Raw genomic sequence first — 27,137 nt, forward strand, 5'->3', positions numbered from 1 at the left:
ACCGGTTGATCCTGTTTTTGTAATACCTCTCACAAATATCCTCTCCTTACTATAATTACTGCTATGGACCTAGTTCAGGTCGTTATTATCTCTCACTTGGATTAGTATAATAGTTTCCTACCAGTTTCTCCACATCCCTGTAATCCATCTTGTACAGCACTGTCATATACATTTCTTAGCATATTACCTGTTACTCAAAATTTTTTAATAGTTCCCTATTATCTAGTGAACAAAATCCAGATTCCTGAGCCTGGTGTGTCAGATCTCAGTCACACTCTGGCATCAGTTATCTTTTCTAGCCTCATTTCCCACTACTTCTCTTCATGGACTTCACATGCTGGTCAGATTTGACTATTCATTATTACCTGGGATTGCTCATTCCTCAAAATTCAGCCTGTAGAAAATCCTTCTCATCTTCCAAGGACTACCTCAGATATCATCTCTATTAAGCGTTCCTTGCACCTTCCCTGACCAAAGGTGTTTTCTTTTTCCTTTTAACTCTTACAGCAATAGTTTGCGTTTTATCTCCTCTATTAGACCATGGCCTCATTTCTAGCTCCCTTAACCCCTTACATATAGTAAATATTTTATAAATGTTTATTAAATTGACTTGAATTTGAAAAATGGTAAAGCACCAGGTGCATATAAGGTGCTATTTATAGTGTTGTTATGCTGTGGGGCATATACTTTGATTCATGGCTTATCAAAAACCTAGTATGTTATTATAAGCAGAGCACTATATGCTTCCTGCTTCATAATATGGTTATAAAAATACAAAGAATTAAGCAATAGAAATTGTTTTGAAAAGTAAAATTTTTGTTGATTTGGCATCTAAATATTTTCTTGAAAGAACTTTGCAGTTTTCCAAATTCCTCTTGCTCTCTGTAAGACATACTGAACAACAGTAGAGCCTTTTGAAATGAATTTCTATTAAAGGAATTCCCGTGGCACCTGGAAATGATGTTCTGTAGGAAACTAACCTGTGAACCAACCATATTGTGTCGTAAAACTGTCCTCTTCAATGAGTACTTACTAAAGAAATCAATCTAGCAAAAGTCAAAAAACCTTTTTCCATATTTCCTGACATTTGTTCTTCACAGCCCCTTAGAGAATTCCTTAGGTGCTCACTTTCAGTAGTTTAATGATGAAGTCAGAGATGGCATAACCTCCTACTTTACTTCCTTCATTCTTTAATCTCAAAGCTCTTCACAGGTTAATTTTTGCCATTGTGCAGAGGCAAGTTAATAAATATCAGTAACTCCTCAAGTTACATATATTCATCAGCAACATTGACTAGGCTATATCAGTTCTTCCTTCCTCTCTTTCCCCACTACCCTAGAAAGAATGAAATATTTTCTGGGCCCCAGTTTTGAGAGAACACATTTTTCCAGTATGGCTTTTCAGTATCATAAATGAGAACTTAGTTCCTAGCCTAGCCTACAAATCCATAATAGAACTAGAGTATTAAATGCAAGAGGAAGAAAATGACCCTGTTAGGTCAATGATAGTAGATAGGTCAAATCAAAGGCAACAGAGCTTTGAGCATAGCAGATGTTCATTTATTTTTAACATATATTTATTTTCCCAATTATGCACAAAAACAATTTCCAACATACATTTTCTGAAATTATAAGATCCATATTGTCTGCCTCCTTCCTTTTACCCTTCCCAGTAAGCAATTTGATCTGGTTTATAGATGTATATATTATCACTGCAAAACTTACTTCCATATTGGTCATTATTGCAAGGGAATACTCACATAAAACCAAAACCCCAAAATAAAAGCACAAATAAACTAATGTGAAAAATAGTATGCTTTGATCTGCGATTCCAACAGAACTTTCTCTGAAGGTAGATAGCATTCTTTGTCTTAAGTCCTTCAGAATTGTTGTGGATCATTGTATTGCTGAGAATAGCTAAGTCTTTCACAGTTTATCATAGTACAATATTGCTGTTACTATATACAGTGTTTCTACTTGTTTACACTCTTTATGAGTTCATGTAGTTCTTTACAGCTTGTTCTGAAATCCTCTTGCTCATCATTTATTATATAGCACAATGGTATTCCATCACCATTACATATCACAGTTTGTTCAGCCATTCCCCAATTAATGGACATTCTCCCAATGTCCAATTCTTTACTACCACAAAAAGAGCAAGTATTCAATAAAAGTTTGTTGAATGGAAGAGAGAGGATACTTTTAAAATCTATGTTAAAACCTTCACTCTAATACCTCATAGTAATAACCTTCAGTACTTTGTCAATTTTTATCTAATAACTTCGAAAAGCATATTTTGTGGTGAACTATATGTTTGTCATCTGAAAACCAGCCTAGAGGCTAATCTTTGTGCCAGAGGTTAATCTCTGGTTGACCAGTAGCAAAAGAATATTTTTTACTGTGACAACTTTTTAAGAGATTAGATGGGGTTGTAATTTATGTCACTGGAAGTCACATCATTCATTGACACAAAGGTTAAATGGATTTTTATGAGTTAATGTGGAACCTAATTTAGATTGTAACATGGAAGCATAACACCTGAGATTGAAAGAAACTTTTGGAACATAACCCATTGACTAGTTGAAGATTCTCTGTATGCCTAAAATCCCAACTTGGCATAATGGCTGAGCCTTCAATTCAGATGCTTGCTTGACTCATGTTGTTAAGAAAGGAACAAATGAAGTTCTTATTGAAGGATCATTAACTTTTTCAAGTTACTTAGGAATAATTTAGAATCCTGACAGTATCCAAGGTACTCATTGCCATTACTTCAAGGATTTATTAGTGTAGACATTCTTTTCCCAAATGTCTATCAATCACAAGTCTACTCTACTCCTGAGTTAGAGGATGTCCAAGTTTTCTGTGGCTTTAAAAACATACAAACTATAAGAATTTAAAATTTAGGTTTTTATGTTAATATGAGAATTCTAAAGTAATATTATGGTCACCAATTTTAAAATATTAACTCTTTACATCATGAGTCTGTTAGCCGTTCTTAACAATTTAGTTTAATAGAGATATAGTAAAAGAGAGAAATGTAGGAAGGAAGTAGAAAGTATTGCTTAGCTAGCTACTCTATAATTTCTGTCCGAAGAAGTCCCAGCAAGGGCTCTCAAGTCCCAATCTCTACCTGGAGTCGCCAGGAGCCCCAGTGGTGTCTTCAGCAAGGGTTCCACCAATGCAGCCTCCTCCAGGAAAGGAAGGCCTCTCCAGAAGCCAACGCAGGATCCAGGGAAAGAGTCTCCTCCTTCAGTTCAGTTCACTGACACACAAAGTGTCCAAAGATGAACTTCAAAGGAGAAGTCCCTTGGATAGGAAGTTTAGGACTTTTTATAGTCCTTTTTCCAGGTCACTTCCTGTCCCTTCCCCACTTTATGGGAACCAATCACAGTCTTTCAATTTGCCTAGCATTGCCCAAGGGCGGGGAAGTGGCCTCTGGAGTTGTCATCCACTCTAGCAAGTGACTTGTGAACTCTCATACTTAGTGATTGGAAAGGTATTAAGTAGGGGTACTTAAGTATTTGATTGACTAACTTAAAAGTTGATAATTAGTAGACAAAGAGAGTTTGATTCACTCTTCACAAAACAAGCAAACTACCTAGTAGCCAACCCTTTGATGATAAATATCTCTGAGCTTAGAAGCCATTCTTCATCTCTGGTCCTGATTTGGAAGCTTCTCTAGCTTGACAGGACCTGCCAGAACTTGGGTTCCAATGGCAAAAGCTTTCAGGTTTAGTATAACCCCAGTGACATGATAAACCATCAGAAGACTTTCAAGATAGAGCCCAAAGCTTTGAGTATAGCAGGTGTTCATTTATTTATTTCTAGTATATGTTGAGATAGAAATATACATGCACATATATGTGCCAATATGTATGAGCATGAGTGCTGACATGTGTACCCACATATTAACATGTACAGCAATACATATGAGACAGTATTTGTGTGTGAGAGGCAATAGATACATGGATAGGGAGCAGGTGTTAGTGCCAAACGACCTAGATTCGAGTTCTCCCTCTGACCACATACCAGCTGTTTGCCTCTGGAAGTCTCTTAACCTTTCCAGCCCCAAGCAACTCCCAAAGCCTATACGTTGCAGAATGAGTGTTGATCTGCACTGGTAGGAGGTTTTTATTGGCTCCTCCATATGAAGAAAGAGACGCGTAGATATAGATAGATATAAATATAGCTATAGATAGATATGTGTCTCTCTATGTATGTATTCAATTATAAAAATTATAGTTCAATCAGAAACAAAACACACATATACAAAATCTTCCTTTAGGACAGTATTTGGTTTGACTTGCATCAGTATTCACCTAGAGTGCTAGCACTCACATGTGTGACTCTGCCTGGGTTACTACATCCCCTGCTAGGCAGATGTCCATTATAATGAAATGTAAAAAAGAGGAAAAAATAATAAAAAAGGCAGAGGAGTGTAATGTTATGGCTTGATTTGACAGGACCTCCTGCTGCTACAGCTGCCAGTGCCAGGCACGGAACAGATTAATCTGTATTCCAACACGCCACTGCTGAAGTCAAGATCGATCTAATTAGGGTATTTTAAACACCCTGTTTGCATCCAAAAGTCTTCCCAGAAACCAGGATGTCTGTCCATCTGGGGAAGCAGTGGGAGAGACAGCAAGATTCAGAAGTAGTACATAGATTGCTTAAATTTGGGGAATGAAAAGTATTGGTGCAAGAACTATATGTATGATTTCCTTAGAAAAAAAGAGCTAATGGCTTGAATGTTCACTGGAAACAAAGACAGTTTTGCAGCTTCACTTTGAATTTTAAAGTGGATGCATTCTTGCTTGCCAAAATGATAGAGTTGATTGCTATGCAAAGATTGGAGCCTTTGTTGACCTTTTCTGCTACCCCCATTACCTTGACCATCCTAACATTTGGAGGCTGACAACTCCATTATGTACTACAGACAACTGAGGAGGAGTTAGCTGAAGTTTGCTTTACTAACTCATTTGTTTACACTACCTTCACAAAACAGGTTCTCAAAATGGCAGACCACTAGCTAGGTATTTCAGGGCATAGGACTTATTGATTCTTTCTTAATTCACTTCCACCCACTTGGAAAAGTATAGGTCATCCCAGTCACCAGATAATGATCTATTCAACTCTGCCATATGGATCATTTCTCCTTTTGTCAGGATGCCCCAGTAATTTCTACCATAATTCCTTCCCCAGAAATTTAGTTTTTATATTACATTGTGACTTTGAAAATTCATTCATTGATGAAAAATAGAAGAGTAGCCCTCTTCAAAGTTTAGAAGACATGATGTTGGCATGTTGGGCTGAGAAAAACATGGCAAGGATTTAGATAATAACTCTGAAAGGGGAAAAAGATTGTCTTTTCTAAAGTTTTCATCTTCCCAGATATAAATTCTTAGGAAGCATGCTTGTATCCTTTCCATAAGGACTTATTGACCCTTCCATCATATTAGACTCATCTGGCATTCTAAATGCAAAAACAATGGCATAATCTGTGCCATTAAAGAGCTGGCATTCCTCTGGTAGAGGTGAAAAGGAAAGCCATATATTCATAGAGTAGTATAATAAAAGGTAGGGCATTTGGGACAAAGGAGAAATTCAGGCAAAATGTTCAAGGAAAATTTCAGTTGGTGAGAAGAGAGAAGGCTTCATAGAGGAGGTGGTATCTAAGCTGGTTAAGGGTGGTTAATGTTTGCTGTTTAAAGAGCTATTGTTTTACTGCAGTATGCTTTATTAGAAAGAGCATTAGAGTGTTTATTGAAAGGTTTTGTATCAAAACAGTGTATTTTTAGGAAAGTATTCTACTCAGAGGAAGAACATGGTTTGAATTTTAGCCCCAGTACTTAACTAGTTGAGAGCCTATGGGCAAGTCAGTTAATCACTTAAAAGTTGTTAACCTTTTTTGTGACCTGGACCCTGCTGGCAGTGTGGTGAAACCAACCTTTCTCAAAATAATGTTTTTAAATGCATAAAATAAAAATACATAGAAATCAGAGGAAACTAATTATATTGAAATAGTTATCAGAATATTTCTTAGGTTCAGAAGACATTCATTTAGATTTAGATTTGGAAGATTTAGAACTTCTTTATAAAAAAGAAATCTGTAAAATGAGAATAATACTTGCACTGTCTTTCTTACAAGGTTGTTAAGAAGAAAGAGCTTTGTAAACCTTAAAGTGCTATGGAAATGTGAACTATTTTAGGCTCTGTTAATGGGTCTGGATTTTATGCCCATGGACTTTACATTTTAGGATTATGTATGAGACCCATATATCAAGAGCCAGTTATGCCCTCAGGCCCCCAGATTGTGACCTAGGGCAGTAATGGCAAACCTCTTAGGGATTGTGTTCTGTACCCCACCCTCAGAGACAGCATGCCATACCTTCCCCCCCTCCCAGCATGCTGGGCATGCCTGGTCCCCCCCTTACCCCACATGGAGGGAGAAAGAACTCCCACTGGGCTGCTGGGCTCAGAGATGGGTAAAATGAGAAATGTCCTCTGAGTGTAGACAGGGGGAGGTGAGTGGCCTGAGTGCTCTGCTTCCCTGCAGCTCTGCTGCCTATGAGCCACCCACCTTCTCCCCCCAGCACTCCTATTGGGCTGCTGGGCAGAGGGGTGGGGATGTGAAAAAAATGTCCTCAGGAGCAATGTAGAGGGGTAGGAGAGCAGCTCTCCCCAGTCCCTCTGTCTGCCTGTCTAGTAATGAACTGGGGGGACGGGGAAGTGCACATGCCCACAGAGAATGCTCTGCATGCCATCTTTGGCATGTGTGCCATAGGTTCATCATCACTGGCCTAGGGTTATTCTGGTTCTATTATTGACAAGGTAATATTCTAGCTGCTTTTTTCCCCTCTACTGATCATAAAGTACAGCTTCTGTTTTGTTGCAGGATCAAAAGGCAAGTAATTATCATGGCCAACTATACTTTTTGAAAAAAAATTTAAATAATAGGGCTCTTTCTGGGTAGATTGGCATTGACCCTCCTGGCTACTAATAAATTGCCACCCCCATTACCCCCAGAGCTGACTGATGTGAGTCTAGTATCTTCTGGTTTTATTGGCAGTCACATAGGCCCTTTAATTTATTAGGTGATTAAATAGAGTAAGAACAGAATTGGCCTTGCTCTTTCTTAGGGTAACAAATCCCCAGTGATAAAAAGTTAGCCCACCAGCTGAGAATATCTAAGAGTCTGAGCACCACTTTTTATCTGTTAGTGCTAGTTAGAATAGCATAAGCAGACTTAAAAGATTTAATAGGAATATGTGCTTAATAGAGTTATTTAATAGAAAATGAATCAAATAGTTGAGAAATGACCTAGTGGATGATTTCAAATATATTTGTGAGAATATCAGTGAAGGCACTCTTTGTTTATGCAGAAAATGTTTTTTTTTCCTCTAGCCATTAGTGTTTATGGAACAGATGCTAAAAGATAGCCAAGTCTAGCCTCTCTCTACCTGAAAGACTAATGTTCTTTCATAATTAAAAACAACGACAAAAACCTTAAAGTCTAATGTTACTTAAGTGTTTATTGAATAGTGGGGATAGGTTATATTGATCTAAATACACTTTCTTCCTCCCTTGTACATCCCTACCCCTCCAAAAAAGCATAGTTTTGTAAGAGGTCAGCCCAAGTTTGGGAGTACTCTCTGTGATGATGAAAGAGAGCAGGGCTAACTGGGAATAAGAATGATGTCTCATTTAAGACAACTGCCAACATCGGACACATAGTAGGTACTTTAGTGTTTGTTGAACATATCAGTCCAGTGGGCTTCTTCTTTGTACTGTGCTTCTGCCCAGTGAGCTAATACCTTATATCTGAAATAAACCTGAAAGAGAAGTCTGCTTCAAAGGCTTAAGCATCCATTAATCCTCTTTTTTGATCAGGCTGTCCTTTCAGACAACTTTCAGTTATTAGTCTGAAATAGCCAGCAATCTGACAGCTAAGCTGGACATAGCACAGGCTTGCATTGGCACAGTGAAAATAACTTAGCATACTGAAATTCTAGTGACTGGCACGTGTAGATTTGATTTGATTTCACTTCTCTGAAACCATGTTAATTCCTTAACATTGTCTCTTTGTAATGAAAGGGAGGGAAACTGTTTATGTAGATGCTGTCACTCTTAGAGGTACAGTGCAAATCATATCCACCTAGTCTTCACTGACGCATCCATAACCATCCTTCACCTCCATTTTATCCTGTTGAAATGACAAAGCAGCTGAATGGTGTTGGCCACCAGATAAACCTGTTATCTCCCTTGCTCTCCCTGCCAGCAGCTCTCCCCATCTTTTCGGTGCATGAAAAATTGACACCACCTTGGGCTGAAAATCTGTTCCTGAGGAAACTACATTTATTAGTAGCTAATGAAACTCAGAGAAAGAGAGAAAGAATTGTGTGTATGTGTGTGTTTGTATGTTATTTGGACAGTTAAAATAGCCTCCTTTCTGTTTGGCAGACAGGTAACCTATAGTCAAAAAGGAATAACATCCCAGGTAGAATATGTGACCAATATATAGGTAGCTTCAGCATACTATAAAATGACGAACTGTCCTCTACTTAAAGTCCGAAATAAATAGGTAAATGTCATTTGTTCTTAGAACACCACTGCAATTGATCAAGGTGTCTCATGCCCGAGGCTAGGAGGAGCTGAGGAAGTGCATGCTAATCTAGTTTGATGCCAGAAAAGATGATTCTTCTATATATTACATTTTCTTTAGTGACAGTAACAGATTCTGACACCTTTTCTCCTTTGCCCTATTTCCACCACTCCTTTTTGAGGTATAGGAGGAGAGCTTTATTGCAGCTTTTTGTCATCAATCTTAATCAACAAGATTAGTGGAAAGAAATCATTGAGAAGTTCCAGCCTCCTGGAATCTGGAGTCTTCCTAATTTGGAAAAGATGATTCTATAAAAGGGGAAAGCTAATATACAATTTCTTTCCATACGGCTTTTTTTAATTGCTTCACTTAAAATCTTATTAAAACTATTATTCTTTAATAAAATGTACATTTATACCTGACCTTTTTTGGGTATGCTTTTCTTCCATATTCAAACCTTTTATAATTCTATTTTGCTCTTCCTCCATCTTTAACAGCTTCACAGGATCTTATATTTAGGGCTAGAAGAAACCTCAGATTATCTGATCTAACCTAACTTTACTGCTAAGAAAACTGACTTGCAGAGAAAAGGTAGTATCTTGCCTAGGATCATTTGCGTAATAATTAGAAAAGCTAAGAGTTTGAACCCTGGTCCTCTCTCTTTCTACAATGCCCCCTACCTCATACTTAATGATTTGATCATTATCTGGTTTTAAATGGAAACATCAAGACAAACTCAAGATTTGAAAAGCTAGGAGTGGGAGTGGGGGGCCTAGGGTTACACAGTAGATATGGAGCCAAGAGGACCTGCGTTCACATCTGGCCTCAGACACTTCCTAGCAATGTGACCCTGGGCAAGTCACTTAACCTGCACTACCTATCCCTTATTGCCCTTCTTCCTTGGAACCAATACTGATTCTAAGATAGAAGGTAAGGGTTTTAAGAAAAAAGAAAAGCCCAGATGCGCGCGCGCGCACACACACACACACACAGACACACACACACACACACACACACACACACAGAGTCTTTATAGCAAGAAGTGACTCACATCACGATCTTGTGTATTTTTCTAGAATTTAAGTGAAAAATATTGGTTTCCATATGATACCTTGGTTTACATCTGAATTATTTGCTTAGAGGTCTACCTTGGAATACAACACATATCCTGCAAAAAAATGTCACATTTCCCTTGTTCTATCTGTAATAGCCTGTTGAAGAAAACAAATTGGTTAGCATCTAAACCTCTTTGTCAGGGTATAAGTTGTCCCATTTGCACCCTGACGACTTATCCACCTTGCCTGCTTTTATGAAATTACAGTTAACAAAATGATACTACCCAGTAGAAGGTCCTTGTGAGAGCATCATGGCTTTGAATTAGGCAGAGAAGAGGAAAAGTAGAGAAAACTATTTTTACTGAGTCCAGGAAATTGTGTTTTTGTTTTTGTTTTTTTTTTTAAGTCAGAACTGATCATCTTAATAGTTCTTAGTCACATGTGCATGGGGCTAATCAATCCATTTATGAATAGACGCATCTTTGTCAGGAAGGGTTTGTGGTAGAAAGAGCCATAGATCTGCAGTCAGAACATCTTGGTTTAAATTCTAGCTTAGCTCCTTATTACCTACAAGAGTAAACTTGACCAAGTTCTTTCCCTTTTATGGTCTTCAGTTATATTATCTTTAAAATATAGAGATTGGACTGATGATCTAAGGCCCTTCCCAGCTCTGTGATTCCATACCCTATCTGCAGATTATAGGCCTATTTCTGTAACCTACTACTCAAAATTTTGAAAGTTCCTTGTGCCTGCTCAATGAAATCATATAGTTCTCAAAAATGGATTTGGTTCCCTTGTCTAGTAGAGCAAAGTTGTTACATATGATGTATGTTTTCATTTTACAAAACAAAACTATGCAAAAATGAAAAAAAGGAGCCATTTAGATTCTTTATTAGAGGAAGAAAGGTTGCCTAATTGTGAATTCCTTAGGACTGTTGAATGAATGACTATAAAGGAAACCAAAAATGACATTGGAATATAGTGACATTCTTAGGTAACATATTTAAAGCCGTTACCCTATTGCATATTTTAAAATAAACTTTGTTCTCATTTGTCACATTGACAGTCTTCTGCCACCTCTTTTACAAAGCTTTTCTTGATTCTTTTAAAAAATGGGGAAAAAAGAAATTTCAGATAACACTTATATATTACTTTAGCCCTGTGGGACTTGGGTGCTATTATTATCTCCATTTATAGATGAGAAAACTCAGACCCAGAGATTAAGTGGCATGCCCAGAGTCACATAGCTAGTAAGTGTTGGAGGTAGGATTCAAACTTAGATCTCCCTGATTCCAAATCCAGCTCTTTATGTATTGTGCCACTAAGCTGCTTAAAAGAAAGTTAATGATTCACTCTCAAATACCAGTTGGTATGACTGATGCATTAGTGAGGCAGCTTGGCATAGTGGATGGAGAGCTAGCCTCAGTGTCAAGAAGAACTAGGTTCATCTTTGCTTTTGACTCATCCTTTCTTGGTGCTCTGGACAAGTAATTTTAATTTCTCATTTCTCTAAAATTATAAATTTCAGAAAAGGTGCTGATCTGATTTGGTAGAGGAAGTTTTCTCATCTGAGAGCCCTGTACTAGTGAATCCACAGATATAATCCCTATTCCTGTTATTTTTAAGTTTATGAATGGTTCAGATGCTTTCAAACTGGGAACTGGGATTTGAGCTGTGTATTAATGATCATTCTAATATGTGGAGATGATGGTCTGTCATGTTTGTTTTTCAATACTTAGATATTTACTTTAAAAGGTTCTAAGATGAATTGAGAATTTGGTAGAATCAATCTTATTTATTCATTATTTTCATATTTAATGGATGGGATTAATAGTCTATTCACAGATCATTTCTGTAAATAAGAGTTTTATTTGAAGTTGTGCTGTAGGAAAATTGCTCATCAATTAATGTGAGGCAGAATTGAGATTCTAATTCATTTTGATTCTGAAGGTGTCTTTGAAGAGAACATTCTTTTGGAATTAGTATTTCTTGCTACCTAAATAAAGATCCTTGGTTTCCAGATGATACAATTCGAGTCCTTGCTTAGTTAATCAATAATACCAATCAAAGAAGGCTTCTTATTTTTCCATTTGTAGGATCAGGTCAAAATTAAAGGGAGTAATAATCTTACCTCTGAACTCAGTGTGTCCTTTTTCACTTTCCCAACCCCAGAACATGTCTGCTCAATCCTGGCCTCCCTGCTGCGGAATCTAAGAGGGCAGCAACGAACTCGACTGCTAAACAAATTCACAGAAAATGATAGTGAAAAGGCAAGTATTATAATATTTTGGGGCTGTAATTATAGGACAGGGGTCTAGACTGGTACCCAGAATGGAGTTCAGTCCTTTTGTGGATAAGGAGATGCTAAACAAGGTGGTAACCATAGATTGCCTAGTTCTTGAAATTCCATAAGCAGTTCTTTCTTTATGAAGGAATCAAAAAGTTTTGTGGAATTATTATATGGGAGCTTTGAGAGAGAAGAACAACCAGGATGAAGATGGTAACCAGGACCAGGGAACATAGCCGTTGATAAAAGATTATCACCAGCTACTTCACAATTTTGCCCAGGGACAGCTACTTATGAGCCATGATATTAGACATAGTGGAACATGGGGTCAAACATATTTTCTTATCTGAAAAGCAGAATAGGAGAATTATGTAGAATAATTAGAAGCAGCTTTAGCAATGACTTTTTTGTATTTCACTCAGGGCCAAAGCATCCCAGGTTAGCCAACTGGGATTATATTTTCGGCCTATGATGTGGCAGAATGTATAGTTGTGCCATTTGTCCCTGTCATGCAGAGAGATATGAGTTCCTTTGTTTTGACCACTATTTTGTCACATGTGGCCATAACTTAGACACAGACTGTACCTCTTTAAACAGCTAGAGGTTCCCAGAGGCTATATGTAGGTGTTTTAAAAGCCACATCCAAAATTAGTCTTATTCTGTCCATTCTTGAATAAATACTAGGTCTGCCAAGAGTCTGATGATACTAGCCTGATAAACACATAAGTCAGTATTCTGGACATACTTCAAAATGATCTTTCAATCAATTCACTTAGATGTCTTAAAGAAAATGAAGCTTTTTTTCTTTTTCAAACCTACAGAGAGTTCCTTAGAACCAAGTTTAAAGCATTACTTTTCTAAGTTTGAAACTGATGTTTGAGTTATTGCTAAGCAAAAGTCGAGGTTCTTTTTTTTTTTTTTGGCTGCTGAACTTCTTATGACTCAAAAATCAAGGAAAGAAATTTTTCTCATACCTTAAAAAAAATCAGCTTTTGGGCAAATTCCAAACATGAAAGGTTTCCATTTGAAAAGAGAAACCTCAGGAAAGTTCTAAGTGAATATCAAGTATGTGACTTCAAGCCTCACTTCTTTGCAAAGAGGAGTAGTGGGGTTTGTTTGTTTGTTTGTTTGTTCTTAACTTGAAACCATAGTAGGTCTGTGAAGACTGGAATGTGTGATATCCTTTTGGGAACAGGCTGAAATTTAAGAAGCCCCCATCCTAAGTGCTCATTTTGTCCTTCATTGTCTTTTTTCTTTTAATTTTCCCCTAAGCTGTTTCCAAGCAGAGAATCTTTTGAATGTGGGGAGTTGAGGTATGTGGTTCCCTATGTGAGAATAGGCCTTCTGGGATGCAAGAAATGGCCAACAGATGAATAGGCAATGGATTGCCCCTTTCTCTTGGTGTTTTCTTTTCCTTTCACTCATGTTTGTGTATCTTTCTCTCATAGGTTGACAGACTAATGGAGTTGCATTTTAAATATCTGGATGCAATGCAGGTGGCTGACAAGAAAATTGAAGGGGAAAAACATGTAAGCATCTTTCACTGCCTTTTCACAGCTTTCGATTCCAACTCTTCTCCATACCTTGGGATAGATAGGGCAGAGGTACTTTGGGTGTGAGATTAGGGGCACTTAATGGATTTTTGTGGTTATAATTGTTCTTCTGATAGAAATGTCAGTTCTTTGGGAGGAAGTCTCTGTGATATTGATCTGGGCCACATGGGAATCTATAAATGACAAAAATGGAATCTCATCTTAGAAAAATTTGGTCAAAATGGAGTGAAATGTAAGTGTCTTAGTACCATTATAAAAGTACTTGTGCCATGTATTAATGAATATCAGAATAATAAAACATTGGAACCAATTAAATACCCAATTGGATCTATTTTCTCATCATTGTGGATGTTCCATCAAATGGTTCAAGTCACAATGTATTTCTAACTCTTCATTTCCCCAAAGGTTTATAACCTAATATGTTAGAGGCCTTCCTCCTGTCCTCATATCACAAGGAAACCTGTTGAACACACAGACTGTACCTCTCTTCACGTGATCACCTTTTTTGATCATGTATTTCACTGAGGACATCCTTACTGTAGCTCTTCTTTGTAGTTCCTTATTTGTATGTGTTGCAGTTTGTTTACATCCACCATGTATCTCTCTCCTGAAGCCATGGAGAACTTAAAGATCTAGACCATTCCTTCATTTTACCCAGAAGAAAATTCAGTAACAGAGGAAAAAGTGAGCTCAAGGCCACACAGCTTAAATGACAGATTTGTTTAGTGGCTGCAAGGTATAGATTGTTTTGAGAAAGGTAAGATCTGTCTGGTTTCCTTTCTTGGCTAAATCCTCATGACTTGCAAGTCTGTATTTCATGTATTTAGGTCTTATTCATTACTGACCTCTGCCACTTCTCTAGTTGTAAAAAGGGGTATATTTTTTTCATCTATTGTGTTTCATGTAGAGTATGTCTTCTGAGGGAGAGGGAGAGAGGGACACACACATAAGGAAGAAGGGAGGCAGGGAGTGAAGGAGGAAGGGGGAGGAGGGTTAATTAAAGAGATAGAAGGGGGGGGGGATAACACATGTCCAGCAATAAATGGATAATCTGAGCCATTTTGTATGCTGTACTTGATTAAACAGTCATTCAGTGATTTCACAACCATTTATTAAGCACATACCATGTGCAAAGCACTGTGTAAGTACTTAGGGAGCTAGAAAGATAATTAAGAAATAATCCCTGCCTTAATGGAGCTTATAGTCTATGAGGAAATAACTATAACTATAGTTATATAGTGTAGAATAGACTTAATAGCAAAGTGGAGGTACACAAGTCACTACATAGGCAGGTGATCAGACATTTGGGGTAGACAACTGTTTCTTCTAATTGAGACTAACTATCTCAATTGTCTTTTGGTATGTCTTACCATAACCTGCCTTGTGGCTTGGAATATCTATAGATAATTATATTCTTTTCATTATGATTATAATCATAGTATTTTACATTTAATAAATTAAAATAATAGAATTGTAGAGTTGGAATGGGCCTCAAAGGTCCCTAATTGAACCCTAACCTTAATCATAAATTTTATCTTTAGCATTCAGACAGGTGGTGCCTGGAGATAGAGCACTGGGCCTGGAGTCAAGAAGACTTGATTTTAAATCTAGCCTCAAACACTTCCTAGCTATGTGTCCATGGGCAAGTCACTCAACTTCATCTTGCCTCAGTTTCTTTAACTGTAAAATGGAGATAATAAAAGCTCCTACCTCCCAGTGTTGTAAAGATCAAATAAGATTATATAAAGTGCTTAACCCAGTGCCTGGCACCTAGTAGGTGCTATGTAGATGTTATCTTTATCATCATTACTATTACTGTCAGCATCATCCCTCATGACTTGCCTCTAAAGACCTCCAGTCACAGGAGACTCACTATATTGGGGCACCTCATTCCATTTTTGAACAGCTCTAATCATTAGATAGTATTTCCTCATATTGACCAAACTTTACTTCCCCATAACTAACTTCCAGTTCTACCCATCAGGGTGAAATAAAAGACGTCTAATTCCTCTTCTGTTTGACCACCTTTCATATAGTTGAATACAGTTATCATGATCCTACCCTGTTCCCCAAGACTTCTCTTCTTCAAGCTAAGAATTCCCAGCTCCTCCAATTGATCTTCATTAAACATGATTTTGGAACCTATTAATCATCCCAGTTACCCTCTTTCTGGATGTGTTTTAGCTTGTCAAGACCTTTTAAAAATGCAGCGTCCAAAGTTGAGCATAGCATTTCATATGTGGTTTAACTAAGGGAAAGTACAGTGGAACAGTCAACTTATTGGTCTGAAACTAATATTAATGCATTATAAGATTGGATTAGTTAAGGAGATTTCTTTATCAAACATATGATTCATTGAACTTGCTTTCTAGTAATAATCTTGAAGGATTTTCATCATATATATTCTTTTTCGGACACATTTTTTTTTGATACTGTATTTATACAATTGATTTTTTAGAAATCTGGATGTATAACTACTTTTTTCCCTGTTTAATTCCATCCTTTAATTTTCAGCTGACTGTCTTGTTAAAATTCTTTTTGCTCCTATTACTAATCATCCAAATATCCTTATAGAAGTCATACCTCGCAAGTCAAGTGTTTGTTTATTGTTTTTTTGACTAACAATGATTTTTTTTAATACCCTGGGTTTTTTCTTTCTTCTTTCATTCATTTATATTTGTCAGTATTAATTCTTCAAACTATTTTCTTGTTCTACAGAATTTTTGGACTCCCTGTTGACTGTTTATGATTTTATGATCATCATTGCCTTCTCATTTACTCATAATTCCAGGCTCTTTTCTTGAATTTGAACATTGTACGTTTTCAGAAGAAATATTTGCCTTATTTGGTCCTGATACATGTGTCTTCTTCCTCTGGGTACTGAGTATGGTATTCTTAAAGGAGTTAAGTTGCAGCTCAGGTCACTGAGCAATAGACTTTCAGAACTCTAAGGCTCAATCTGATCTACGGCACTTTCTGATAATTGCCCCCCAAGGCTGAGCTTTGCAGTCTCCTAAACACCATCCAGTGTCAGTGCAACACAGCTGCAGATTTAAGGTTTCTTTCATCTCTGGTCTGGGCTCCTAGCTTCCTTCCAGATATATAGCCAAAGGCTCTAAGTGTTGTTGCTTATACTCCTTCTCTAGTGCAGCTTTCTAGTTGTCTTTTTGTGTAAATCTGGGCTAGAAAAAAGGCACTTAAAATTGTTTCTCCTTGGATTTCTTGATTATTACTCTTTATGGTATTCTTTCTTGATCCTTGTTGTAGTTGTTTAAGAGTCGATCGGTTCCACTGCCTTTCATTCCATTATCTTAGCTATAAATCTCAAATTCATTTTTCTCATTTTTTATTGTTATTGTATAGTGCCTAATACATGAAATACTTAAAGATTGCCTAAATTTGAAATTACATATTTCATCTTTTTTTCTTAATGAAAATTATTACCATAGTTGGATCATACCTAAAGTATTGTATTCATTTTTGGGCACTGTATTTTAAGGATAATATTGGCAAATTGGAGCACATTCCAGATAAGGAAACTAGAAGAATAAGGAGCTGATGTCATATGAGGCATGACTGAAGGAACTAGAGATAGTTAACCTGGAGAAGGGTTGGGAGTAGAGAAAGATGCAGTTATTATCTTCAAATATCTAAATAACTATTATGTGAAAGAGGGATTATATTTTCAGAATCATACCTGTTTACCTAACTCATATATTGGAGAGGATATTTTTTTTTTTTGAGGGAAGAGGGTAGACTTGATGTCTTTTCTGCTCCCTTCCTGCTCTCAAGTTCTGTGATTCCATAATTAGAAACAAATTAAATTGTCCATTGAATTATGAAAGATTCTAGCAGTAAGCTTAATGATACTAGCACCACTGACACTTTCTGTTGGATGAAACTGTATTTGGCCTTTGAAAAAATTTTCTTTTGTCATTTTTCTGAACTTTGTCAAGGAACATGAAAATAATATAACATTCAGTAATTTGTGGCAGTTGGTGGTTGCCTTCTAATCTTTTCCACCTTCCTTTGGAAGTCCTCTGCATTGAAAGAAAGACAGTTTTCAGATTAACTAAGTAATATTGAATCCAGAGTTGAGCTCCTACACAGTATAATCCTGAAATTCAAGTTTGGGAGGCTTGAGTCCTGTTCCCAACTAACATTTTCTTTGAGGTGAAACTGGAACAGAGTTTTGAGGAGAGAACAAGTAAGCTGTTGGGAATCAGGAAGCAGCTTGCAGAACTGTTTGTAAGCTTGGCCTGCTTCCCACAAGATTATCTGTATCAGCATTGAAGAGGGTGTGAAATTGATTAGCACTGACGGAGAGTAATCACTACAGCCACTCTCCCCAGCATACAAGGAGCCCCTATGTGCCATGGGCTCCAATGCCCCTGCCATTTTCCAGCAACATCTGTCTCTTTGATGCCAAGGCCATTTTGCTGGGCACTGGCAAACATTCCAAGACCATTAGTACTCAGCAGCTTCACTGCTGCTCAAAGAGACACAAGGGTGAGGGATGAATTTGTGAGTTGGGTTCGCCGCCAGCATTCAGACTCCATATGGATGTCTGCTGCTTCACAAATGTAGCATGGCTTAGAGCAAAACGGCTTTACCCTGCTGTTTTTTTCTCCACCCTTATCCCCTTTTGATTATAATTTTTCCCATTATATTTAGATTTGTATATATGTTAACTATTTGTATAAGAATGGGTAAGATTAACTATAAAACCAGTTATTTCTCTCTCAAACCCTTACCAAATTTTCAGTGTAAGTAAACTATGATCAGACTCAAATCAATCAGTGCCAGAGTCTTTCCAGAGTTAAGTTTCATTGAATTATACATCATCATCCGTTTTTATATCATCACAAATATGATACAAGTACCCATATTTTGAGGTTGATAAAAATTTATGGTAGAAAACATGAGAGAGATTGTCATCAATCATTCAACAAATATTTATTGAAGGTCCCTGGACTTGGCTTTGTAAGGAACACAATCCCTCCAGTAGCTTATGGCCTAGATGTGTAAGGCATGGAGAAAGGAATCAATGCCATCTGAGAGGTATAAGCTTCAAGTAGGAAATGGGAAGGGATTAAGCATTTATGTAGCACCTAACAGTTGCCAGACACTTTGTCAAATGCTTTACAAGACGTATTCTATTTATTGTCATAATTGTCTGGTGAGGTATATCCTGTTATTATACTCATTTTTCAGTTGAGGAAACTGAGGCAAATAAAGTTAGATGTCTTGCCCAGGGTCATACAGCTAATACGTGTCAGAAGCTGGATTTGATCTCAGGTTTTATTGACTAAGGCCCATAGCACTATCTACCACCTAACTGTTAAGCTAATATTCAACTGAAAATCTTAAGCGTAGGGTTTGAAGGAAGGTTTTATGAAGTAGATAGGATCTAAACCAGTGATGATAGACCTATATAGCATTGGTGCCAAAGATGGCACACAGAGCACTCTGTGGGGCACTCACCCTCCACCCCTGTTTGTTACTAGAAAGGCAAAGGGACTTAGGTGGAGGTGCTCTCCTCCCCCTCTACACTGCTCCTGATGACATCTTTTTACATCCTCTGCCCAGCAGCCCAATGGGGAGCACACAGAGGCAGAAGGTGGGTGGCTCACAAGGGCAGAGTTGGAGGGGAGTGGAGCCTTTGGGTCACTCCCCTCCCCCTGTCTACTCTCCCTAAGGACTTTCCTCACTTCATCTGCCCAGCAGCCCAATGGGAGCTTTTTCTCCCTCCCCTGTGTGGGAAAGGGGGAGAAAGGGCACACCTGGCTCTCAGTGAGGCTAGGCGCATGTCACAAAGTCTCTTGGAGGGGGGCAGCACTCAGTGAAGGGTGGGGATGGGACCTAGCACTCCAACTCTAAAAGATTCATCATCACTGATCTGGATGAGAAGAAAAGGATTTTGAGGTTAGAGTCAGTCAGTCAGTCAGTCAGTCAGTCAGTCAGTCAGTCAGTCAGTCAGTGGGAGTTTATTAAGTGCTTACCAGATGTGAGTTACTGGTCTAAGTCCTGGGAACAAGCTGAAATAGAGATAGTGTCTGCCCTCAAGGAGCTTACATTCTAATGAGGGAAGACAAAACATGAGGAAGCTGTAGGGGAAGAGGAAGGAATTCAGAATACCTAGCTTATGGGGCAATCCTAGAGAGAAATGAGACATGGCTGGCCCTGGTGCCCTCCTTAAATTGACATTATGGGAAGAGCCATCCAATAATAGGGAGAGATTACATGGTAGAAGATACTTGCAATTTGTGATTTGAAGGGCTGGAGTGAACTTTGATAAAGAAGTTTCTGGGGCATTGTAGAGATAGAGAATAAGGAAAGATGGCCAATTTTGGCATTTGCAGCTAGGGCACAAAGATGGGAAAGTAGAAAGTTTGGAGCATTGCAAATAGATCATGTTAGCTAGAGCAGAAAAATGTTTATCTTCATGCTTGTAGTTCTTTTAAATTTAAGTCATTCATAGAAGTTAGATATTTGTACTGGACTAGGAGTGGAGGATTAATGTATATGAATTGGTGGCTATGGATACTTGGTGCTTAGCTCTGTTTTCCATTATGGTAATTGACATCATCAAAAAATACAACATAATCCTGGCCTACACAGATAAATTTCTGTAAGAATACATGTTAAGGAGAAAAATCCAACATAACCTTGAGTTTATAAAACAAAATTGTAAGATCATTTTATATAGCCAGGTCAAATCTCATTATTGACTAACAAAGATTTCCTTGTCACAACTAATAACCCACTTATTTTCAAGCAAATTTAGAGACATTTCATCTCAGTCAAAGCCTGATGCCACAAAGGAATCTGGACAAGTCCCTTGGGCTGTTTTGTTAACAGTACTTGACCTGAACTTTTAAAAGACTTGTATTTCTTAAGACTCTTGTACTGAATGGTGATTCTCTTTCAATCTGTAAATATCCAAGGGTGCTTGTCTCAGCAGATTTCATCCAAATGCTCAGCAAAATGAAGCTCCTAACATATAGCCCTACACTATAGGAAAGATGTTTTGCCCTTAATGCTCCTTTTAGGCAGAGGTGCAGATCACCCCTGGCTCCAAACTGTCTGAAAGGAGACATAATTATAGAGGTACTGGCAGCAATTTCTAAAAAGGGGGAGGAAAGGCCAAGAGAAAGGTTTTACTTTTTTTAGTTCCTGAGAAAATTATGCTCAGCAGGTTTATTCAATAAAGTGTTCTCACCACATACTTTGCACTGTAATGACTTACAAATTACATGCTAATTGTGCTACAGTTAAATCGTTTCAGGCTTTATCCTTGAAAGGGAAAGATGGACTCCTTGAATTGAAATGGTGTCCACAGAATTTGATGTCTTAAACAGGCTTTTAATATTTTCCTGGCATTTGAAACTGGTTTAAAATGGCTTGATTTATATGAAAGAAGGTGGAGCAAGAGAATTAATGTGTGGAGAGACTGATTTGGAAGCACTCAGATAGTATGTAGACCGATATAAGTATGAGGCTGTCATTGATTCTTTTGCTAACTGTGCTCAGTGCTTCTGGAGCTGACTTTTAAAAGAACATCCTGCTGATAGTGAAATCCATCCATTCCTTAACCCAGTGTTTCCCAGTGGATTTCACTCAGGAGTGTAACCTTACAAGGGCACACATGGCCAGGTCACTAGCAGCCTTTTCCCTGGCCATAAGCCCAGGTTTGTCTTCCTTTCCTAACTTACATGCACATACCTGTACCAATACCATGTCTATCCATACAAATAAAAAGGAACATACACCAAGGATATGATGATAACAATACTAATGTTCATCACATAGCATTTTACATGAAAAACTTTCATATTTTATTTGATTTTTAAAATATACCATGGTGGACCTTGACACTGGTTAGGAAACAGTTGTGAACTCCTGAGAGAATAAAAGAAATAGAAAAATTTTTTTAAAAACCCTAAAGCTCTCCTTCTTTCCTATTTATCCTCACCCTGGAGAATACTTCATTAAAACAGTTCTTCCTTTAGTAACACTGACTTGGTTTAGCCCATCTGCCAAGATGGTTTTACCAGCTATGGCTGCTGGGCATTCTACAGCAGATAAGAGTTGAGTGATAAGTGGATGCCGAAGGTGGATGAACAGCCCTGACCAAGTTTTGACCCAGAATTTCTTGATCAATTTCCTCCTTCACATTTATGACGGACATTGGACATCATGGCAAACCATAAATTTAACAGTCACAGATTTGTCTCCTTGATAACAAAGGCATAAGTCTGTCTGAACATCTAGGAAACAGACAATTATTTATACAGAATAACTGGATCATTTTTGTCTTTTGTATACCTTTGAGCATCGAGCTGCTATGTTACTGTGACCCAGATGTAGCCCTGCTGTTTTGGCTGGAGTGGGACATCTTGATCCTTCTTAGTCTTTTCCCCATTTGTCCATAGTTTCTCTGATAACACATGGCATGATGTGTATCTGTTGTGTCAGCCTAACTCTGAAAGGCTTCTCAAAAAAAGGGCATCTCCTCATTTTGTCCATGTGCTCAACCTCTGTACATCTTGTCATATCCTCAGAGCATCATGGTTTCAATTAAGTAGGAGTTGTCACGTTTTTCCTAATAACACCATATGGGGTCTAATGCCCCCTTTTTGGCCTCAACATGAATTTGCCAGAGCTTTCCTTATGGTTTAGAGAAATCCTTTTGGAACTCTGCTTCTGTGATATAAGAGATTTTGCTAATTCATTCCATTAATTCTCTTTTTACCTCCTTTATACCTCCCAAACCATCATTTTGCTGTCTATTAAGAAAGTAGGATTTTCATAATGTAACAGAATTCTTCATTTATACCACCTTGAGTTTTAGTCTTTGAACTTAGTAGTAACAATGCCCTGTCATTATTATAGCCTACCTCCTTATGGCTTTAAAGAATGATCGTGATTGGGTTTTAAATCACCTTGTGCTTATTTAGGATTTGAAACAGAAATTGATTATTGTCTCATTTTTAATTTCAATATTTCCTTGGTATCTCCCTCATTCCATATCTTTTCTCCATCCCTGATAGTATAGTGAATAAAATTGTATACTTGCTCTACCTTATCAGTTGAATTAGGATGTAAGAGTCATAGTTTATACTTTCTTTTAGTTATTGATTCATTTCAAGACCACATGACTTTCTAGGATTCCTGATCTTTTTCTATTGCAAGTCAACAAACATTTATTAAGCTTATGCTTTATGCAGAACACTGTATTGAGTCCAGAGAATACAAAAATAAATACAAAACAGTCTTCAAGATTCCTATATTCTACTGGGAAAGGAAATATTATTGCTAAGTAAATAGATAATTTAAGAAGGAGAAACCATAAACAAATAAAGGATAACTTGTATAACCAGTGATACCTGTGCTCTCTAAGCTTTGTATTAAGAGAGGAAATCAGAGAGGTGAGGGTTAAGAGGATAATCTACTTTAGGAATGAGAGTTAGGCTGCATGGAAGCACATGGGATGGGAGGTAGAACACTGAGTTTGAGGAATAGCTAATCATTCAATTTCGCTGAAATAGCGATTAAATGAAGGGGAATAATATGAAATTAGCTGTGGGATTTAGGATAGATCCAAACTATGAAGGGCTTTCAGTGTCAAATTCATTTGTTTATATTTTGTCCTGGCAACATGACATAAGAAGTAGATGGCTATACTTTGAATCAGGAGAGCTGGGTTCAAATTCTGTTCAAGACACTTAGTAGCTTAATTTTCACAGGAAAGTCACTACCAAAAGCTTCATTTTTCTTTCTGTCTCATTTATCCAGCTCCCCAAGGGCATAGCTATCTCCTTTTAGTAATGTTGTCTAAATTTAGGTTTATAAGCCCTATGCCTTCCCTTTTTCCCTCATTAAGGTGCCTTCCTAAAAGAAAGATAACAAAATTTTGCATCCATATAGATCTACATTGTTAGAATAAAGATGGCAGTACTTAAAGGGCTGGAGCCATGTCTTTATTGGGTTTCAAACATGACACTTGTGACTATGTTGGGCCTTATGTTTATGAGACTGACTGTTTTAGGTCTGGATCACATGATGGTAAACCAATCAGTAAAGTCAGTATATACCTATTCCTTCTATTGTTGTTAATTGGTTATTTCAGAATGCTGCTTCAGGCAAACTGATTTCACAATGAGCATTTAGTTTCATAGGAACAATTTTAATATGAATATGTGATCTAGCAGGGATTGGTTACAATTCATTATCATTTTAAAAATTTTAACATTAATCTGTTTACAACTGAAGACATTTAGAAAATTTAGGAGGTAGTTTTTATGTTTAGGGGAATGGGTTTTAGGACTCATGTTTGACATCAAACTGTACACATGAGTTAAACTGATTACCTTTCATAACTTTCACAAGTTGTATCAGTTTCCCTCTGGGAAAGAGGAGACCAGTCGTTTTCAAAATGTTGGAGAATATAGGCAATAAATGTTATTTTCTTACATGATACCCCAGATTGGTCTTCATTTTTAGCTTCTGAGTCATGTTCCATTTTATGAATGCAAGGGAAATTCATATTACTTACCTTCATAACAGCCTGGGTTGTAGTTGTTTCCTTAAGGGGGCAGCACAGTGTGCCAGTGACATATTAAAAATGGCATTTGAATGCTCATTTGGAATGTTGGCAGCTTGGCAGTTTAGAGACAAAGGCAAGCATAAAGGTGATTTTTTTGGTAGCACTTCAGAAGACATTTTAACATTTCAAGTGTGGATATGATTGGGGAGCATGGATGGGAGAGGTCCACTGTAAAAATGGCGCCTTGGTGTTACACATATCTTGTCCTTATATATCTTTGGAACTCTGTTTATTTTACAGTCCAAACTGGCTTCTGTTGTTCTGAATTGCAGTCTGCTTACCATCATATAATTATAAGTTACAGTGTTTTTCAATTCTTTCTTCTTGTGGAATAGCAAAACCAAATCTATCATGAGTGTTTATCCTTTTGCTTTCCCCTGCCACCAAGACTACATGTTGGATTTTCACATCCTGTACTAGATTTTCATTTTAGATTTAAAAAAAAATTAATTCATAGGTAAGAATATAAAGTGAAATATAGATGACTTTACATTTTATGCTGTTGGTTTGCATCAGCTCACAGTTGTATAAGCAATGGGGAAATCTCATCTTTATTTTCATAATCCTCAAGAATATAAATGAAAGGATCATATTAAAGGAAAAAGCTAATACCTTCCCAAGAGTTTGCACTTTTATCCCCTTCCCACTGCCTCTGAAATGAGTGCTTCCTAAATGTTTCTTTAAAATAATAGAGTGGCAGCAGGCTACTCCCTGGTTTTTTAGTTTTATTTAGTTTTATTCTCGCTACCAATTCTTAGGAGAGCCTTATACAAACCCAAGTACATCCAGAGGAAGATGACTTGGGATGTTCAAAACACTGGAGGCCATACCATGCATGTTTTACTTGAAGGAACTAACCATGTTTAGCCTCAAGAACTGTCATTTGGAAGAAGGATTCTGGTGACCTCAAACTACAGAACATGAACAATAACAGGAAGAGGTGGTAAATAAGTCAGATTTCATCTTGCCATAAGGAAAAATATAATAAAATGAGAATAATCTAAAAGTGGAATGAGCTCTCTGGAAAATACTGGATTTACTTTCAGTGAAGTTCTCCAGTTGGAGATTGAATGACTCTTTGTCTAGTGGTATTATAGATAATAATGATTTACATTTACATAGTACTTTATAACAACATTTTGAAGTAGTATATTATGACCTCATTTTAAGGATGAGTAAACTGAGCCTCTAAACATTTAAGTTGCATAGGATCACACAGATAGGGTAAGATTTGGGAGGTTAAAGACAGGTCTTCCTAAATCCCAAACTCTTTCTGCTATACCACATTACCTTGCTCTACCTTGCCTCTAGCAAGTCCCTTTCTCCTCTAAGATTCTGTGAGCCTTGGCAGATTAAAAGGTTGAGATAGGATAGTATAGTGAAAAAAACCATTAGACTGGCCAACAATAAGTCTATATTTAGATTCTAGTGATTCATAGTGTGATTTCAATTCAGTAACCAAAGTTCATTGCATCTTAGTTCCTCTATCTGTAAGATGAAAGTAATGGTGATTGCTTGTATTTGCCTCAACCAGGATTTTTGAGATACAGATGAAATTACTACATAGGAAAAAAGTGAAAAGTAAAATCTAGTACATAAAGTAATTGTTGCATGATATAAAGACAACTGTTCAGCTTCACTCTACTCAAAGGAATTTACAACTTTGTTGTTGCATTCAGCATGTGACTCCTTGTGCATATAAGTTTTCATGGCAACTTGATTTAAACAAAAGCATACGTGAATTATAAGAAGTGCTCATTTGGCTCTTGGACTTTGTTTTACTTATGGTCATCTCTATTCTTGGTACAATGAGGTTGATTTAGATTCTCAGGTCCTTTTGAAACATCAAGGATGGTGAAAGAGATCCAGAGCTTGTCTTCTTGCCAAAGGGAAATTCAGTTTTTTGATGAGAAGGTAAATTGACTGGCAGTGTGGCCTACAGATTTCTAGTGTGACATCTGTGAGCAGCTCTAGGCTGGAATTGTTTTCACATCAAAAAAGCAATCCTTTTGATTTATCAGGAAATAGCTTAGACCATACATATAGTATAAGTACTTGGAAAAAATGTTATCATTGGGATGCAGTGACAGAAACTAGTTATAGTATTTAAGGCCATGAGTTTGGTTGTTTATGAATTAGCTCTAGCTCATGAGAGCCATGTCTACAATATTTAACTGAAATTGGTGATGTTGATATCTAAATGCAATTTTTTAATTTTATTTTTTACCAGTTGCATGTAATAACAAATTTCCACACAAGTTTTTCTAAGTTATATGATTAAATTTATCTTCCTCCCTTCCCTTCTTCTTCCTAGAGCTGGCAGGTGATTCAGCCTGTTATATGTGTTTGATCACACAAAACATATTTCCATATTGTTAATTTTTGGAAATAAGTAATCTCTAATTTCAATTTTTGAGGTTTCTTAAGAATCACTAAAGAACACTGCACCCAATACCAGGGGCAGGATGTAAGTTAATATATTTATTAGCCTTTGTTTCTCATAAGACAATGATCTTTGTACCTTGGACACGTATAGCAGAAACAAAGGAAGCTCTAATTCTTTTTTTTTCTTCCAATTTTGAACTTAGACATTTAAAAAAAAACTATTAAAATAACATTTCCATACCCATAGCAAAACGCAAGAAGAAAATTGATTCTACATGAAACCATGAATCTCCCTTTCAGGAGCAGAATTTGGAAACTTTTTCCTTCCCCATTAATAGGGAGAAATAACTTTAGAACTAATATTAATAGGGAAGAAAAACTTTTGCTTCAAAGTATAGTTAGGCAAAGGGAACCCACACTAAAGGCCATATTTTTAAAAAGTCTCTAAAATCTGTTCCTCTTATCTCTCAGGAAATGGGTTATATGCTTCTTCACAGGTATTCTGAATACGTTTGGTTAATTGCATTGATCAGAGTTCTTAAGTCTTTCAAAGTTGTTTGTTTTTATAATGTTTTTATATAAATTGTCCTCTCAATTCTCCTTACTTCTCTCTGTTCATATTCCCTATGATTCTCTGAAATCATCTC

At 37.1% G+C, this 27,137-nt stretch overlaps 1 protein-coding gene and 1 long non-coding RNA gene across 5 annotated transcripts in view; one reads left to right on the forward strand and one right to left on the reverse strand.

The window, feature by feature from the left end:
* The window catches only part of LOC103096362 (uncharacterized), a 117,970-nt gene extending 106,077 nt beyond the window's left edge, over positions 1-11,893 (reverse strand). For all 3 annotated transcript variants that reach the window (XR_008915226.1, XR_008915227.1, XR_458037.2), the window contains exon 1: positions 11,788-11,893. This is a non-coding gene — a long non-coding RNA (uncharacterized LOC103096362). The remainder of the gene's footprint in view (positions 1-11,787) is intronic.
* The window catches only part of CTNNBL1 (catenin beta like 1), a 230,545-nt gene that overhangs the window by 174,067 nt on the left and 29,341 nt on the right, over positions 1-27,137 (forward strand). For both annotated transcript variants that reach the window (XM_007474361.2, XM_007474362.3), the window contains 2 exons: positions 11,829-11,926; positions 13,392-13,472. In XM_007474361.2, coding sequence (XP_007474423.1) covers positions 11,829-11,926; positions 13,392-13,472 — 179 coding nt within the window. The remainder of the gene's footprint in view (positions 1-11,828; positions 11,927-13,391; positions 13,473-27,137) is intronic.

Source organism: Monodelphis domestica, chromosome 1, assembly GCF_027887165.1.
Source record: "Monodelphis domestica isolate mMonDom1 chromosome 1, mMonDom1.pri, whole genome shotgun sequence".
Classification (NCBI taxonomy): domain Eukaryota; kingdom Metazoa; phylum Chordata; class Mammalia; order Didelphimorphia; family Didelphidae; genus Monodelphis; species Monodelphis domestica.